General features: G+C 33.7%; 1 protein-coding gene across 1 annotated transcript in view; it reads left to right on the top strand.

The window, feature by feature from the left end:
• The window catches only part of LOC309622497 (uncharacterized protein), a 196541-nt gene that overhangs the window by 120489 nt on the left and 56183 nt on the right, over positions 1-19869 (top strand). The window contains exon 2 of the mRNA XM_082378577.1: positions 15511-15643. Within this exon, the coding sequence (XP_082234703.1) occupies positions 15511-15643 (133 nt within the window). The remainder of the gene's footprint in view (positions 1-15510; positions 15644-19869) is intronic.

Here is a 19869-nt window from a genome sequence, read left to right as displayed (position 1 = left end):
CCTGTATGCAAATATATTTAAGGAATGTTCTAATAATTGCCCCCCCAAAAGTGTTCAACTATGATGAAACAAACAAATGTGGGTACACCAATACAGCAATAAGAAGGAGCAGACTATTGATACACACATTTATATACATCAATCATACATCTACATAGATGTATCTCAAAAGCATTGTACCATGTGAAAGAAGTCAGACTCAAAGTCTACACATATATGAATCTGTTCATATTACATTCAGGAAAAGGCGAACATTTAAGACAGGTGTGGATGTTTGAGAGATGGTAACTTTTATAAGTGATTTTGTCATTGGTGATTGTTATTGTGTTTTGATGTTTTTTCTTTGCTATTCAACATTTATGCTATTTGTATTTGAATAGCAAATACTTGGGTAATGAGAGTTCCCTGTATTGCTGAATTTACTTTTTATAACTTTAGTAAAATATATATCAACCACATTCAAAGCAATTTGTATGTGCTAGCATAGACAGAAAAGAATAATAATTTATATGCTGTGTATATACATGGATTCTTATATTTGATGAAGGTGAGAATTTGGCTCAAGTTTTTATGTGCCCTTTTTCTTTTGATAAAATGATATATCTGAGTAACAAGATATATCATTAAAATGTCTGTAGATCTTTAGAATATTCACTATATTCACATGATTCCAATTCTTACAGAAGAGTGAAGACTTCAGCTATAAAATTATTTCCCAAGGCACCTTATCTGCAGTGTTTTGTACAAATGCCAGTGTATTTAGAGGAAACACCTTTTGGTTTTGTTTTTCTTCTAATACCTAGAAAATGGTTTTGAAAATGTTTACCTCCCTGTTTTTTGTCATCCCTCCTCCACTTTCCACCCATTTCTTCTGGCTTCCTGTGTTTCAGTGTAACATACTTGTGCTGCTTTATATAAATTCTAACAGAAAGAAGCATCTCATATCAGAAGGTAATTTTAATAATTCCATTAATTACATATTATAACAATACAGTAATTAAATTGGCACAGTTGGAAAGTCAAGACATGTCACTCCTACTCTAAATAACATAAATTTTTTGTGAATTATTTTTTTGGTTTGTTTTGGGACCTATTCTCCAAGTGTATACCCATATTTAGGTACTTATGAATTTTTAGAAAAAAGGTTCTAGCATTGTTGTACATAAAGTATAGGATGAGAGAAATAGAAGATAGTAGAGTTCAGCTGTCATTTGCAAGCATATGATGAAACTGGAATAATTGTGAACAGATGGATTAAGATGGGTAAGGAGGTGACCCTTGAAAAAAATCTTTGGGTAAAGTAGTATGGTGAAATTTAAAAGATTAGGCTAGGATTGGGCAAGGGACATAATAAAAGCTTTCTTCTAAGGCTTTTACAACAAAACAAACTTTGGCCCTTAATCATATAATACCATACATTTTAAAAAATATTCAGGAGGTTTTAATATATGTACCTAATTATAAACTGTAAGTAAAAGACTTCATCACGTTCAGTGATATGCTAGCTATCCTTATCAGGCTCATGAAAGTGATTGTGTTTATTCCTTCCCAACTTCTTGTTTAATGAGTGGCATCACACTGGTAGCTTAAAATTGGCCTTGGTGGAATAATTTACTTCTGAAAAATTGTCAAATGTTACACATCAGTTCTTTTCTCTCTGGAGAGCCTATTGTTAACAAATACAAGCATATGACTGCATAAAATCAGTTTTTTCTTATGTTAAGTAAACCAAAGCGGTGCTGGATGATCAAAATAGATATTAAGTAATCTAAATAAAAAGTATTTTTAATAACTCTCAGCATAACACAAATCAGTTTTTGAAAAGAAATCACTGGTGAGATTAATGAATGTCATTTCCAGACCTTTTGGTAAATGTACTTAAGCTAATACAATAGCAATAGATGTGGTTTCTTCTAAGGTAAAAGACATAGATAGCTGATAAGAAATCTCTGCTGAGTTTCAGCTAGTAATCCTACAAGAAACAAATCCATTGTAGTGAATCAATCACTACATTTCCTTACTCAGTAATCGGTAGTTGGTAGTTGTCAAGATCTCCTAGAAAGAACATTTGTCTATAAACAAAAGAAGGTTGTTCAAATTACAGATATAAGCTAAATATTATAGGGAAATAAAGTATAAATTTGCTGTTCATGACAATTTGAACAAACCAATATATTAAATAACAAACTTTAAAAAAAATATAGCAAGTAATCAGAAGGCTAATAGAACAGAAAATTATATAGTATTAATGTTGTAGTGATTGATTGCTGAGCTCTTGAGCTGTTTATTCATTTCCAAGGAGAATTGTTCATTTGTCTAGCATAATTTTATCCCTGATATTATTTTCAGTAGCTATTATTTTTCAAATGGCTCTTTAAGAATGGTATTAAGAAGAATTGAAATTACAACATTGATTAGGCTTTGCTGTGATTCACAATTATTTTAATACTGATAACATTATACATAAAGATATGTCAGATAACTTTTTCAGTAATTTTCATTTGTAAGATGGAATCACTGATCTTATTATAAAAACATACTCTTTGTTCAAGCTGATATTTATAATTGTGGATAAAATCCCAGCTGTTTAAAAACGCTTAAATAAAATAATTATTGCATCATGGTCAGGCTGTGGCTTTGCCCATAAAATTACTAAAGGAAGAGCAGTTGAGAGTTCAAACAACTTTTCTGTCCCACTGTCACTAGAACACAGGTGGGTAACTTCACCACTGGAATTAAAAGTAATGAGCAAATCTCAGGCATAAGACAACTAGGAAATTCGAGTCTACAACAGATTTATTAGGAGTTTTTTTAAGTCAGATATCAGTTCCCAGTAAGTTTGAGTCCAAATCCAGAATTTAAGCTCCAGTATTAACTCCTAAAAAGCACAATTTTCCTGTCTTAGTGGTAGACTAGTGGTTCTTGATTCGCTGCTTCTCAATTTGTAACTAGGCACCCATGATGTTGCTTAGAACTACCAAACTGGCATCAGTCTCCTCTCACATTCTAAGGTAATGGAAATGAAGTAACAATAACTTTACTATATTGCAAATTTTCCTCACTCAAAACAATGTTGATGACTTTTTAAAATGTAGTAAAAAGGTGTTAATTGTCTGCCACATTAGTCTATAATTCATGGACTTTTACAGGCCAATTTTATACAAGTTGCTATACTACAAAAATCCTATTTATTACCACTCCAAATAGATTCTCTCTTTCCATTTCCATTTCATAATTTTAGCTTAGGGCATGCAATATAACCAGAGAGGGACAGGTTAGGGAAATGATTACTCTTTTGGATGCAGAGATAGTAGATAACTAAGCCACTTATCTGAATGATGCTGTGAGCTTCAAGATCAATGCCTGTTGGGATAGGAGTAGATTTTGATGTAAAAATTCAAATGTACAAATTGGGCTATGATATTTCAGACACAATTAATTAAAAAAGAAGCAAGATGTGAAAATTTTTGAGCCTCAGTGTTAAATCAAAAGTTCAAAATATGCCAAAGGAAGCCCCTCAATTCAGAAAAAGAGTTTACCAGAAATATGTTTTCAGAATAGTATCTCTTGCATGTAAATTACAGAAACTGATTTTGTTATTTAAAATGGAGAAGGACTATATTAGAAAAATATCAGATAGACTCGATATTTTGGAAGAAGTTTTAGATTTGACTCTATTTAGGTAGCAGGTAGTTTTCCTAGCAAAATTTTCTTTTTCCACTTCTCATCAAAGTAATATATAATTTTTTTAATAATTAAAAAAAGATCTTGATTGAGGAGAGAAAATACATTGGAAAGCCTTCTGTTTAATGTATTCCTAATATTTTCTCCTTAAATTACCTTATGTAAAATAGGTCTCTAATGGATGCCTCATTAAAACAAACATGCAAACAAAAAACTCCCAGTTTTTCTTGCTTTTATAAAAACTTTCAGTTCCTCAGCAAAAGCCAAATGCTCTGATTAGTTTGTTCAATCTTCTAAAGGGCTTCTAGATACTTTAGTAAATTTCTGTAGTGTAGACATGATCTGATTAAGGTTTAAAACCCAAAGATATTATCGTTTTAAAAATATGCGTATAATATAGTAGGATCCAACTGGTATTTAAATATTTTGACTTTGAGAATGTCATTTTTTTCATAAAAGTTAGCATATGTGGCTGTTTCATAATAATGTTATGTATTTCCCTCATGCGTTAAGTGAATATAATGATTTACCTGGATGTTACAGTTACTTTTTTTTTTTTTTTTTTTTAACTCTGTGGCAATAAAATAGAATGAACTCAGGGCCAGGTACTTTTACTTAAAGTTTATGGTTAAGGTTGTGGACTTCGTGGTCTTGTAAGTGGTCAGTTTACGAGCCCTTTTCTGTAGGTTGAAAAAATACATATTTGAATTTTTGAGTTCAATGTTCTTTTTAAGTTCATTAGATCAAGCTTAATTTTGTGTTGTTTAAATGTGTATTGTAACTTCTTTTTGGAGAAAGATATGTTAAAATCTCCAATCGTTAGGTAGCCTTGTCAATTAATTTTTTAAAATCTGGCAATTTTTACTTTCAATTTAAAACTCTAATTTGTACTCGAACATAAATTCAGAATTTTCACATTTTATGGCTTGAGTGAAAATTTTATTATAGTACTGTGACCTTTTTAATTTCTAGTGATGTTCTTTGCCTTAAAGTCAATTTGGCCTATATCAATGTAGCTGTGACATTTTAGTATTTTGTTGTTGAATCATAAGACTCTTACAGAAAAGTATAATCAATGTAGATGAAGATCTCAATAAATTACTTCAACATATACATACTTACCAGATTAACAAATCCAACATTGCCAGCACCTCAGAAGTCCGCATAAAGCTCCTCCTGATCATTACTTTCCTTTTCTTCCAAGGGCAATCACTGTCCTGACTTCTAATACCAAACTTTAGTTTTGCCTGTTTTTAAACTCTATATAAATTGAACCATACCAAATGCATAATTCTGTGTTATGGTCTTTTCTTATTCATTTTAACTGTAGTTTGTCCATTTCAAGTATTTTATAGTATTTCATTCTATACTAAAATTTCTTTATTCTACCTATGATGGATACTTAGTTGTATCAGTTTTGGAACTCTGACAAATAATGTTGATATGAACATTATTGTAGTTCTTCTGGTGCCCTTATGCAGTTTTTTCTGTTATATATTTACCTAGAAATAGAGTTGTCAGATAAAAAACACTATGCCCAGTTAAATGTAAATTTCATATAAGCAACAAAAATACTTTAGTATATGTATGCACCAAATATTGCATGCATGCACTTACACTAAAAAAGGTTACTCAGTGTTTATCTGAAATTCACATTTAGCCAGGTGTGACATATCTTTGTTTGCTAAGTTTGGCAATCCTACATAGAAATAAAAATAAAGCAAAAATAAAAAATAACCTTCTTTCTAGTCAAGAAAGTATTCTACTATGTTATCTTTCAGTTTTTTTTGTTAAGTCTTTCACTTTTGCATGTATGTATATCCTCTTGGATTAGAATTCTGTTTGTATTGTGAAGTTTCACTTGTGGATTTCCATTTGTTTTTTTCCACATGGCAATCCAATTATATTAAAACAATTTATAGGAAAAACATTCTTTCTCCACTACGATCCCACCTTGGGTTTCATCAAAATTGATTAAAATATGTGGGGATATTAAATGAGCTGACATTAAATCTACAGATCAATTTGGGAAGAAATGATAGCTTCAATGTATTCAGTACTCAAACCTTGAACTTGGTATACCTCTCCATTCATTTAGGTCTTTACTTTTTCTTAATATATGTTAGTGTTTTATGTATAGATGTGGAACATATTTTCTTGGGTTTATTCCTAACCATTTGATATTTCATTGCTATTTAGGTAGTTAACAGTTTTTTGAACATTTCCATGATTAGTATGGGGCTATCTACCATTATATACTACTCTTTCCCTGTACTTTAAAATTTTATTTATTTATTTATTTATTTTATTTTGGCTGCACTGGGTCTTCGTTGCTGCGTGCAGGCTTTCTCTAGTTGCGGTGAGCGGGGCCACTCTTCGTTGCGGTGCGCGGCCTTCTCATTGTGGTGGTTTCTCTTGTTGCAGAACACAGGCTCTAGGCACGTGGGCTTCAGTAGTTGTGGCTCGTGGGCTCTAGAGCACAGGCTCAGTAGTTGTGGCGCACAGGCTTAGTTGCTCCGCGGCATGTGGGATCTTCCCAGGTCGGGGATCGAACCTATGTCCCCTGCATTGGCAGGCAGATTCTTAACGACTGTGCCACCAGGGAAGTACCCCATGTACTTTTAACAGTTGTGATTTTTGTGATTAATTTATAAAGTTATTCCCTGTCACTTGACTGTAAGATATATTAAGGCAAGAATCATGAATAGCTTATTCATCATGATATCCATGTGCCTAGCTCAATGTATGGCACATAGTAGGCAGTTGATAAATATTTGTTGCAATCTCTGGAGGAAGTGTCTAACCCCTATGATTTGACAATTAGTCCTTGGTTCCATTTACATAGACTATTTGGCTGGTACGCATGCTTCAGAAGCACAAATACCAACCTTGACCACGTGCATAGTAATCTTCTAACAATTTCCTTATGCTGGAAGAACATGGGACTAGTTAATTTGAATTTAGGTATGAGGAATAGAAAGGAAATAATTATCTCCATGACTAGATAAGGGAAAGTTGGTAAAATAGTCTTTCAATTTTGTTACCAAATATTTAAAATACAGGGACATATGGATCCAGAAAAACTACTTAGGTTTGTTCTGCATTATCAGAATCCAAAATAAAGGATGGATTCATTTTATAGACTTGGTCAGACCCTTGTAGCATTTAGTTCAGAAATCCAGATTTCATGAGGGGCAGTAGTAGGAATACTTGCAAACAGGATAGGAAACCTCTAAAGAAACCATATTTGAAAGTTTTTTGAATCAAATAAGGGATTGTTATACCTATTCTCAAACATCTTATGAGCTGATAGGAACATTTGCCTTACTCTGTGGTGCTCCATAGAGCAACAAGGACAAAGGATTAAACATGACAAAGAATCAGAAATTGGTTAGATATATGACAAACATTCTTATATTTAGATTTGCCCAAAGATGAAAATGTCTTATCACTCTATCAAAGATGAATTGTTTCTCCCTGGCCAGAGCACACCCTCCATTTGTGAGCATCTCTGTCATCCTTTCAATTATTGGCCTTCCTCCACTGAAAGCAGTTAGAAAGGCATAATACTACTGTTAAGTCTCCTTAGTGACTGTCATCCTTTAAGGAACAATCAGCCAAAGAACAATTATTATTATTTTTTTTTTGTAGTTTATTTTTTAATTTATTTTTCACACACACACACACACACACACACACACACACTGTATTTCATTTTTACAAGAGATAAATAGACTGACACCAAGCATTGTACATGGATGACCACAACAAAAGCAACAATGATTGCAATTACCCAACACGAAACACACTCATACTATGTCATAATATTGACATTCAGTCCAGTAATCCTCCACTGTAACAGCTCCTTTACTTTGCAGTGAAGATTGATTTGTATATTCTTTGCCTCTGAGTCCTTGTGGGATTTTTTTTTTTTTATTCAAACAGAAAGTCACAAAAATTATACTCATCCTCATCAGTTCACTCAGTCCCATGTAATTAATTTCTTTTTTCATCTTGATCTTTTGTTAGCACTTTTATGAGTTCATCAGTTTTTCATTAGAGTTCTGAAAATGCTTATTCATTCACTTCAGCAGTACAGTCAGATACCAGAAACCTGTACTTGTCAGAGTCTTTTCCATGAATTTCTTGAAGATGAAACCCTTTTATAGGAACATATTTGCAAAAGCATCAGAGTACACCCAGAACTGTCTGTAAATGACAAAAGACTTAAAAATGACCACGGTTAAAGATTTGATGAAAGTTCATAATAATGCAGTTGACAAGAAAATTAGTTATTTCTGAGATATACATTTTAAAGTAATAACTAGGATTATGACTTATAACATTATACCAGAACATATAAGATTTTTAGAAATTTCATGTAATGTCTGAAACATTTATATTAACATATTTCCATACAAATAACCCAATGAACATTTTTATAATATGAAAAAGTTATGCAATCTTTGTATTCTAATATATAAAGAATACCTTATATATATTCTGCCATATAGCCTAGGCATGCATCTTTTTTCAAGGAGGTTATGGTTCATGAAATAAAAAAAATAACCAGCAGTGTGGTAGATACATGAACCAAAGAAAAATAGACATATGGACTAAAAAGATATTTTCTTGCTTCTAAAGAGATTTAAGAGATTAATCAGTCTCTTCCTTTTTATTTTTCTTCGAATTTAATGATGATGTGGCCTAAGTTATATTGTAAGGTAATTTTTAATTTTAAAATATAGGACAACAATAATAACTGCTTCTAGTGTTGCCTACCCTGCCACTTTCTTTTTATTTGTAGGCGTAAAATCATACATCAGTAGCCTTGTGAGTAAATGCAGATACAAGTAATGTAATGCACTATTTTAATGTAAATGCAAAATATTTATTGTTCTTACATAAAGTCAATAACACCCATACTGGAGAAAAAGTGCCTCTGATCCAAATCAATTTTTTAAATTACATAAAAATTTATTATTGCTCATAACTTTATATTTCTCTAGATACTATATAAATCTTTAAAAACAATAGCAAATCCAACTGGACTTTGTAGATCTATGAATTTTTAATGCACCTTTATATGCCACCTTTCTTCCAAATTGGAAAAATAGTTCCTTTAAATGTTCCCTACTGGAGGGTTTCTACAGGTGTGTGCTCTGTTCGTGATGTTTCTGTTTGGCTGAAGACTTCCCTAAGCCATGTAGCTGAGAGGGTTTTGGTGCTCTGGCTTGGTGTTGGGCCTGAGACTCAGAAGTGAGAGGGCCGAATTCAGGACATTGGACCACCAGAGATCTCCCTGCCCCACGTAATATCAATCAGCAAGAGCTCTCCAGGAGATCTCCGTCTCAACCCTAAGAGCCAGCTCCAAGCAACGGCCAGCAAACTCCAGTGTTGGATGCCCCATGCCAAACAACTACCAAGACAGGAATACCACCACACCCATTAGCAGAGAGGCTACCTAAGATCATACTAACTTCACAGACACCCCAAAACACACCACCAGATGCAGCCCTGCCCACCAGAAAGACAAGATTCAGACACACCAGCCAGAACACAGGCACTGGTACCCTCCACCAGGAAGCCTACACAACCCAATGAACCAACCTCACCCACTGGGGGCAGACACCAAAAACAATGGGACATACGAACCTACAGCCTGTGAACAGGAGACCCCAAACACAGTAAGTTAAGCAAAATGAGAAGACAGTGAAATATGCAGCAGATGAAGGAGCAAGGTAAAACCCCACCAGACCAAACAAATGAAGAGGAAATAGGCAGTCTACCTGAAAAAGAATTCAGAGAAATGATAGTAAAGGTGATACAAAACCTTGGAAATAGAATGAAGAAAATACAAGAAACGTTTAACAAGGACCATGAAGAACTAAACAGCAAACAAACTGATTAACAACACAATAAATGAAATTAAAATTCTCTAGAAGGAATCAATAGAAGAATAAAAGAGGCAGAAGAACGGCTAAGTGACCTGGAAGATAAAATAGTGGAAATAACTACCACAGAGCAGAATAAAGAAAAAAGAATGAAAATAATTGAGGACAGTCTCAGAGACCTCTGGGACAACGTTAAATGCACCAACAGTCGAATTATAGGGGTCCCAGAAGAAGAAGAGAAAAAGAATGGGATTGAGAAAATATTTGAAGAGATTATAGTTGAAAACTTCCCTAATATGAGAAAGGAAATAGTCAATCAATTCCAGGAAGCACAGAGTCCCATACAGGATAAATCCAAGGAGAAACACACCAATACACATATTAATCAAACTATCAAAAGTAAAATACAAAGAAAAAATATTAAAAGCAGCAAAGGAAAAGCAACAAATAACATACACGGGAATCCCCATAAGGTTAACAGCTGATTTTTCAGCAGAAACTCTGCAAGCCAGAAGGGAGTAGCAGGACATATTCAAAGTGATGAAAGGGAAAAACCTACAACCAAGATTACTCTACCCAGTAAGGATCTCATTCAGATTCGACAGAGAAATTAAAACCTTTACAGACAAGCAAAAGCTAAGAGAATTCAGCACCACCAAACCAGCTTTACAACAAATGCTAAAGGAACTTCTCTAGGCAGGAAACACAAGAGAAGGAAAAGACCTACAATACAAACCCAAAACAATTAAGAAAATGGGAATACAAACATACATATCAATAACTACCATAAATGTAAATGCATTAAATGCTCCAACCAAAAGACATAGACTAGCTGAATGGATACAAAAACAAGACCCATATATATGCTGCCTACAAGAGACCCACTTCAGACCTAGGGACACAAACAGACTGAAAGTGAGGGGATGGAAAAAGGTATTCCATACACATGGGAATCAAAAGAAAGCAGGAGTAGCAATTTTCATATCAGACAAAATAGACTTTAAAATAAAGACTATTACAAGAGGCAAAGAAGGACACTACATAATGATCAAGGGATAAATCCAAGAAGAAGAAATAACAATTGTAAATATTTATGTACCCAACATAGGAGCACATCAATACATAATGCAAATGCTAACAGCCATAAAAAGGGAAGTTAACAGTAGCACAAACATAGTAAGGGACTTTAACACCCCACTTTCACCAATGGACAGATCATCTAAAATGAAATTAAATAAGGAAACACAAGCTTTAAATGATACATTAAATAAGATGGACTTAATTGATATTTATAGAACATTCCATCCAAAAACAGCAGAATAAACTTTCTTCTCAAGTGCTCATGGAACATTCCCCAGGAGAGATCAGATCTTGGGTCACAAATTAAGCCTTGGTAAATTTAAGAAAATTGAAATCATATCATGTATCTTTTCTGACCACAATGCTATGAGAGTAGATATCAATTACAGGAAAAAATCTGTAAAATATACAAACACATGGAGTCTAAACAATACAATACTTAATAACCAAGAGATCACTGAAGAAATCAAAGAGGAAATCAAAAAATAATTAGAAAAAATGACAATGAAAACACGATGAGCCAAAACCTATGGGATGCAGCAAGAGCAGTTCTAAGAGGGAAGTTTATAGCAATAAAATCCTACCTCAAGAAACAAGAAAAATCTCAAACAACCTAACCTTACACCTAAAGCAATTAGAGAAAGTAGAACAAAAAAAACGCCGAAGTTAGCAGAAGGAAAGAAATAATACAGATCAGATCATAAATAAATGAAAAAGAAATGAAGGAAACAATAGCAAAGATCAATAAAACTAAAAGCTGGTTCTTTGAAAAGATAAACAAAATTGATAAACCATTAGCCAGACTCATCAAGAAAAAAAAGCGAGAAGACTCAAATCAATAGAATTAGAAATGGAAAAGGAGAAGTAACAACTGACACAGCAGAAATACGAAGGATCATGAGAGATTACTACAAGCAACTGTAGGCCTATAAAATGGACAACCTGGAAGAAATGAACAAATTCTTAGAAACGCACAACCTTCTGAGACTGAAAAAGGAAGATATAGAAAATATAAACAGACCAATCACAAGCAATGAAATTGAGACTGTGATTAAAAATCTTCCAACAAACAAAAGCCCAGGATCTGATGGCTTCACAGGTGAATACTATCAAACATTGAGAGAAGAGCTAACACCTATCCTTCTCAAACTCTTCCAATATATACAGAGGGAGGCACACTCCCAAACTCATTCTACAAGGCCACCATCACCCTGATACCAAAACCAGACAGAGATGTCACAAAGAAAGAAAACTACAGGCCAATATTACTTATGAACAAGGATGCAAAAATCCTCAACAAAATACTAGCCAACAGAATCCAACAACACATTAAAAGGATCATACACCATGATCAAGTGGGGTTTATCCCAGGAATCCAAGGATTCTTCAATATATGCAAATCAATCAATGTATTAAACCATATTAACAAATTGAAGGCTAAAAACCATATGATCATCTCAATAGATGCAGAAAAAGCTTTCAACAAATTTCAACACCCATTTATGATAAAAACCCTCCAGAAAGTAGGCATAGAGGGAACTTACCTCAACATAATAAAGGCCGTATATGACAAACCCACAGCCAACATCATTATCAATGGTGAAAAACTGAAACCATTTCCTCTAAGATCAAGAACAAGACAAGGTTGCCCACTCTCACCACTCTTATTCAACATAGTTTTGGAAGTTTTAGCCACAGCAATCAGAGAAGAAAAAGAAATAAAAGGAATCCAAGCCGGAAAATAGGAAGTAAAGCTGTCATTGTTTGCAGATGACATGATACTATACATAAAGAATCCTAAAGATGCTGCCAGAAAAGTATTAGAGCTAATCGATGAATTTGGTAAAGTAGCAGGATACAAAATTAATGCACAGAAATCTGTTGCATTCCTATACACTAATGATGAAAAATCTGGAAGAGAAATTAAGGAAAAACTCCCATTTACCACTGTAACAAAAAGAGTAAAATACCTAGGAATAAACCTACCTAAGGAGACAAAAGACCTGTATGCAGAAAACTGGAAGATACTGATGAAAGAAGTCAAAGATGATACAAACAGATGGAGAGATATACCATGTTCTTAGATTGGAAGAATCAACATTGTGAAAATGACTCTACTACCCAAAGCAATCTACAGATTCAATGCAATCCCTATCAAACTACCAATGGCATTTTTCACAGAACTAGAACAAAAAATTTCACAATTTGTATGGAAACACAAAAGACCCTGAATAGCCAGAGCAATCTTGAGAAAGAAAAACGGAGCTGGAGGAATCAGGCTCCCAGACTTCAGACCATACTACAAAGCTACAGTAATCAAGACACTATGGTACTGGCACAAAAACAGAAATATAGATCAATGCAACAGGATAGAAAGCCCAGAGATAAACCCATGCACATATGATCACCTTAATTTTGATAAAGGAGGCAAGAATATACAATGGAGAAAAGAGAGCCTCTTCAATATGTGGTGTTGGGAAAAGTGGACAGCTACATGTAAAAGAATGAAATTAGAACACTCTGTAACACCATACACATAAATAAACTCAAAATGGATTAAAGACCTAAATGTAAGGCCAGACACTATAAAACTCTTAGAGGAAAACAAGGCAGAACACTCCAAGACATAAATCACAGCAAGATCCTTTTTGACCCACCTCCTAGAGAAATGGATATAAAAACAAAAATAAACGAATGAGACCTAATGAAACTTAAAATCTTTTGCACAGCAAAGGAAACCATAAACAAGATGAAAAGACAACCCTCAGAATGGCAGAAAATATTTGCAAATGAAGCAACTGACAAAGGATTAATCTCCAAAATTTACAAGCAGCTCATGCAGCTCAATATCAAAAAACACAACACAATCCAAAAATGGGCAGAAGACCTAAATAGACATTTTTCCGAAGAAGATATACAGATTGCCAGCAAACACGTGAACGGTTGCTCAACATTACTAATCATCAGAGAAATGCACATCAAAACTGCAATGAGGTATCACCTCACACCACTCAGAATGGCCATCATCAAAAACTCTACAAACAATAAATGCTGGAGAGGGTGTGGAGAAAAGGGAACCCTCTTTCACTGTTGGTGGGAATGTAAATGGATACATCCACAATGGAAAACAGTATGGAGGTTCCTTAATAAACTAAAAATAGGACTACCATATGACCCAGCTATCCCGTTACTGGGCATATACCCTGAGAATACCGTAATTCAAAAGGAGTCATGTACCACAGTGTTCTTTGCAGCACTATTTACTATAGCCAGGACATGGAAGCTACCTATGTGTCCATCGACAGATGAATGGATAAAGAAGATGTGGCACATATACACAATGGATACTTACTCAGCCATAAAAAGAAATGAAATTGATTTATGTGTAGTGAGGTGTATGGACCTACAGTCTGTCATACAGAGTGAAGTAAGTCAGAAAGAGAAAAACAAATACTGTATGCTAACACATATGTATGGAATCTAAAAAAAAAAAAAAAAAATGGTTCTGATGAACCTAGTGCAGGACAGGAATAAAGACGCAGACATAGAGAATGGAGTTGAGGACATGGGGATGGGGAAGGGTAAGCTGGGACGAAGTGAGAGAGTAGCATGGACATATATACACTACCAAATGTAAAATAGCTAGTTGGAAGCAGCTGAATAGCACAGGGAGATCAGCTTGGTGCTTTGTGACCACCTAGAGGCATGGGTTAGGGAGGGTGTGAGGGAGATGCAAGAGGGAGGGGATATGGGGATATATGTATACATATAGTTGATTTACTTTGTTATACAGCAGAAACTAACATTACACTCCAATAAAGATGTTTTAAAAAAAAATGTTCCCTTCCTCTTCAAACACTTTAACTTCTAACAATAAGGCAGCTAAATAGACATAAATAACATATTAACTTTTTGGCCTATGAATCAGAGAACTCTATGAACGGACTTTTAGCTGTTTTAAAGGGCTCTCAACCACATCTGATTCCCATACAGCATTGGGTGAATATGTGGGAAACAAACTTTTTAGATGGCTTGAAGTCCTAGGAGGAAATAGCCTATCATCCTGAGCCTGAGGGGTTAATCATTAACCCCATGAGAGGTGATTAATATTGGATGGAAGCAGAAAATGGTGGTAATGAAACTATTGTTCCACATAGTGAAAAATTTTATATATTCTTCAGATTCACATGTATTTATAGGGAAGTGTCTTTATTAGAGCCCAACTATTTATTAGCAAGGCTTTATAGCATGAGTTACATTTGTTTCAGAGATGGGTTGTAAATGCAGATTTCTCATTATTTAAGGAAAGTAATGAATACAACTCCATCAGATAACCTATTCTTAATCTTCAATCTTCATCATTCTTAAATAGTCAGTTGTTTTTATTTTGATCTTTAATCGATGTTTTTCTTGAATCAAAGGACTGTGCTCACCATTGCTTTGTAATGATAATGAGAAGAATTCTGTGTCTACCTAAGGGGAATTAGACTTGCTGGTCATATTTGACTAATCGGTGAGCTTGAGAGACAGGCAGAAATTAGCTTTCATATCTTGATTTTTATTTACTTTTGGCAGAAGGAATTACATGTGTAAATTAGTGGAGTTGTTATAATTTAGGAATGGAAATAAATGATAGGATGGTTTGAGTCCCAAATGATGCCATAAAATGGAGTTTGAATCATATGGAAAGAGGGGCTACAACACTTTTTTCCCTAAAGAATTTTATGTGTCACAGCTTCTGAGAGTGAGTGACAGAAAACTACCCAGAATGGGGAAGATGGGCAAAAAGGCTGACTCTCAACCAAAATGATAATCAGAGAAGATAGATACATATCATTCCTTTGATCTCCAGGTTGGGGAGCACCAAGTGACATCACTGAATCCAAATCAGAATCAGCTCAACGAATGGGGCCAGGACCTTCAGGCAGTCTCTCAGAAGAAGGTACCTTGTTCGAGACCTGGCTTGGAGAAGAAGAACACAGCAGGTACCTTTATATGTTGGTGTCTTTTGGTTTTAAATTTGTATTTTGTGGTAATTTTAGATTTACAGAAAAGTTGCAGAGATAACAGAGAATCTCCATATGCCCTCATCCAGATTTCGCCAATGTTAAAATTTTACATAATGATGGTCTATTTGTCAAAACAAAGAACCACATTTGTGTATTACTATCAACTAAACTCCAGACTTGATTCAGATTTCCTCAGATTTTTTCCGGTAGTGCTCTTTGTCTGCTACATGCTGGATTCCACATTGTGTTTAATCATGTCTCCTTTGTCTCTTCCAATCTGTGACTGTGTCTAAGTTTTGCTTTGTTTTATTATGACCTTGATAATTTTGAAAAATACTTAAGAATTTAAGGGTTATTTTCTCTATTACACATACTACAAAAAAAGACAACTGGGAATCATGATCTGTCCCCCCATTTTATCAGGTAAAACTGTGGCTAAGAGAAAATAATTAGAGAAGTCTGGCAATACTAAAAACGGAGCCAGTGCCTTGCTGGGTGCTGTGGATTTCACTAGGACAAGGAACTCTTTTAAAACGAAAGAGAAACCATGGGCAGTATATGTGGATCCAATTATCTGAAGGAAAGCTCAGAAGTTGCAAAAAAAAAAAAAAAAAAAGACAAAGTGAACAATGAGGCAAACAGAATATATATATGTGTGTGTGTATATATATATATGTATTTCAGATTGTAAATGATTTAATACTAGAAGTTTTTCAGTCCAATTATGTCTCTCTAAATTTAGTATTGCCCTTTCTGTACTTTCTTGGATTCCACATCATACTGAGAGTTTGGCAAATTCTATATCTCTTCTATTTACTAGATATACTTAAAAATAGTAATAATAAAATAGAGCAGATTGTGCAGAATAGACTTGTTTAGAGAAGAAAATTGAAGATTATATAGCAGTCAAGAAAAGGTAAGTGTTTTACTTTATTTCTGTATGCAAAAAAAAATTCTCTCTAGAAATGAATCTTCTATGCACCATTTGTTGACACTGATGTTCTAAATAGTTCAAACTCTTATGCTATAAGGTTTTAATGTAGAATCTTGTATTATCTATCTGTCAAGTTATGATAGACAATGAAAAATGTGTTTTGTATTCATCTGTTTCCTGCATATTGTTTCCATTTTTTAAGTCACTTGCCTCAATTTAAATGCTGTTACCAATTCTTTTATCTATCTGTTTAGAATTATTGATGTAGATGTATGGTACTGTCAAAGACAAAACTCACCAGACAATTAAGAAGATGATTTTATTTAGGCTATTGCAATAGGGAGAACAGACCATATCTGAAGATCAGCATCTCAGCAGAGATTTTGCCTTGACCATTTTTACAGGGAGGGGTAAACAAGTTGTCAACAGGGTATTTTACACTCAGGGTTATTTATTCATTTTTTAAATTTTTATTGAAATATAGTTGATTTACAGTATTGTGTTAGTTTCAGGTGTACAGCAAAGTGATCCATATATATGTATATATACATACATATATGTATTCTTTTTTAGATTCTTTCCCATTATAGGTTATTACAAGAGATTGAGTATAGTTCCCTGTATAAGGAGGGGAAGTCTCAGTCAGTTACCTGAACAGGAAATGTTTATCTCTGTATCTAGCTACTTTCAGGGGGATAAACAGTTCTAATTTTAGCTAATCACATGTGTTTTCATAAGTATAACGGAAAAAATATTAGGTGATGTATACTCATTCAGATCATTCCACCTTTCTTCTTTCTACGTGGTTCTGTTCTGTTGTCATTTGATATAGAGATGTTAACATGGAATAATCAGGTAAAAGCAAATTTGTTTTACATCAAAAGAAGACTAAATCTATTTATCAAAGAAAAGAGGATATCTGCACAGTGAAAGGGCAGAATTAATTAAAGACAGAATGAAGTTTGGGGTGGACAGCATGTTAGAGGAAGTAGCCCTTGGGATGGTAGGAACTTTGAGGGAAAAGCTATTCAAAGAAGGACTGTAGAACATTGGTGCTGTGCATCAGGATGAAATTCCACTGTTTCCAGACTTCCGTTTCAAGTAAGCTGCATAAAGATCACACCACTTTCAAGCCTTTTAGACTTGAATTTATGTTCCTTTGAACGTGATGCACTGTTAAAATTGGTCTTACAGAGAAAACAAGAAGACTAGAATAAGTTATACAAATAAAGCCATTTTGAGGAATTATACCTCCCACCACCACAAGGGTGTAAGCCAGTTTCTTGAGTTAAGAGTCTCTCCTGCAGCAATACACACACTCTGGTGGAATTCATGCTTGTGTAGAATGTAAAGGTGGCTATAATTACTTCAGCTTGGGGCCTTCCAAAAAGGATGACAATTCAGTTATTTCTTCACCTGCATTACTTTATCTAAAAATCTAAGCTGAGACTGAAGAAATTAAAATTGAAAAGTGGAAGAAATTGAAGATTTTCCACTTCCTAATACAGGCAGGCTCCAATTTGGTGGATGTGATTGGAGAGACTGTATTAGCATCACCACTGCAGGAATCTTAAAGGTCACTAGGGATGTCCAGGACTCCAAAAAGAAAAGATATGTAAAATGCAGTGTTGAATTTGACACAATGGAGTTCTGAACTCACTTTTTACATACCAAATAACCTTTTAATTTTGATAAAAAATATTTGGGGTAGTGATGGGTAAACTAAGCACCTCTACTACAGCACATCTGAGAGGTTTACCAAAGGTTATGGGAAGATGGTGAATAGGAGGGGATAAATGACTATAATTCAGCATTCTTCACCACTGAAGAACCTAAGGGTAAATCTGATTCCTATAAATGGAAAAAAATAGATAGTTAAAAAACACAAAGAAATGAAGCCAAAATTCTCATTGAAAGTGAAAAAAAAAGTTAATATTTTTAAACTACAATGGTATCTACTCTGACAGTATTAAAATGGAAATGACAGCCAACATGAAAAAGGTTTCCTTTCTTCAGAGTACATTAGAAAGCAATTATCCATATAGTCCTTTAAATAAAAACAAGAAGCCTGAATTGGGTTATACTAGATTCACTAGAAGATAACAAAATCCAGAGAAGAAAGAGGCAAGAAATATAATAAAACAGAAGAAAAAATTCAGATATAGACTCAGAGTAGGGATTTTGTTCACAGTAAATATTAGTGATTTAAGAAAAAAAAAAAGATTCAATCCTTTTCATCAAGAGTCACAAACGGGGCAGGGGAGTAAAAACATTTATTTTTTTTCCCTAAAATAATGACAGCAAGCAAAAAAAATAAGAAATAAAAAGAAAAAATAGAAAAAAACACATTTTTTTACAATTAACTTTATTAATGTATAAAAGGCTCATTGAAGATTTAAAAATAGACCAATTATGAAAGGATATAAATCAGCAATTTAGAGCAAAATAACAGAGCAATTAGAGATACTAATAAACACACAGACATAAAACCTCATTTGTAATTAAAAAAATAAAAATACAAACAAGATAGCATTTTTTTCCACTGTTGACACCTGATAATTGAGAGAGAAATGAGAGAGAGAAAACAAAGACTCAGGGAATAAATTCATGGCAACTGCTAACCCCTTTGGAACAAAATTGATGATATCTATACGAATTAAAATTGCACTTACTTAATGAACAATAGATTCCACGTGTAGGGTTATACTTTAAACATATGCTTACATACACCAAAATATGGTTTGCAAGATTGCATATAATATCAAAATAAGTATAATAATGTGACATTTAATTAGCAGAACTTATACGTATATAGAATACAGTGCATGTATATAGAATACAGATATATACAATGAACAAGGTAGATCTTTTGTGCTGATATGGAAATACATCCAAAATATCTTATGAAAAAAAGCAATAGATGGAATGTTTATAGTACTATATATTGAAAGGATAAATTGTATTAAAAAACTATGTGTTCATATCAAAAGATATGACTGACATGCATTTATTTATCTAGCTGTATGTTTACTTTTATGAAATGCAAAAAAATGTTAGTGGGAGGTACATTTGACAGGAAGGATAGAGAAATGTAGAAGGGAGTATGGAATTTTCCTTTTCATTTTATACATTTGAATTTTATACATATATTTTTATTTATATTTTCAAAATCATCACTGCTGACTATCTGGAGAGTGGGGGCCTTTTTTTTCTCTTTATAATCTTAGACCTAAAAAACTTTAGTAGTATAAATATTTATAAAACTTCC

The sequence above is a fragment of the Balaenoptera borealis genome (assembly GCF_965194805.1).
Source record: "Balaenoptera borealis genome assembly, chromosome: 2".
NCBI lineage: Eukaryota > Metazoa > Chordata > Mammalia > Artiodactyla > Balaenopteridae > Balaenoptera > Balaenoptera borealis.
This window is presented reverse-complemented; position numbering and strand designations above follow the sequence as displayed.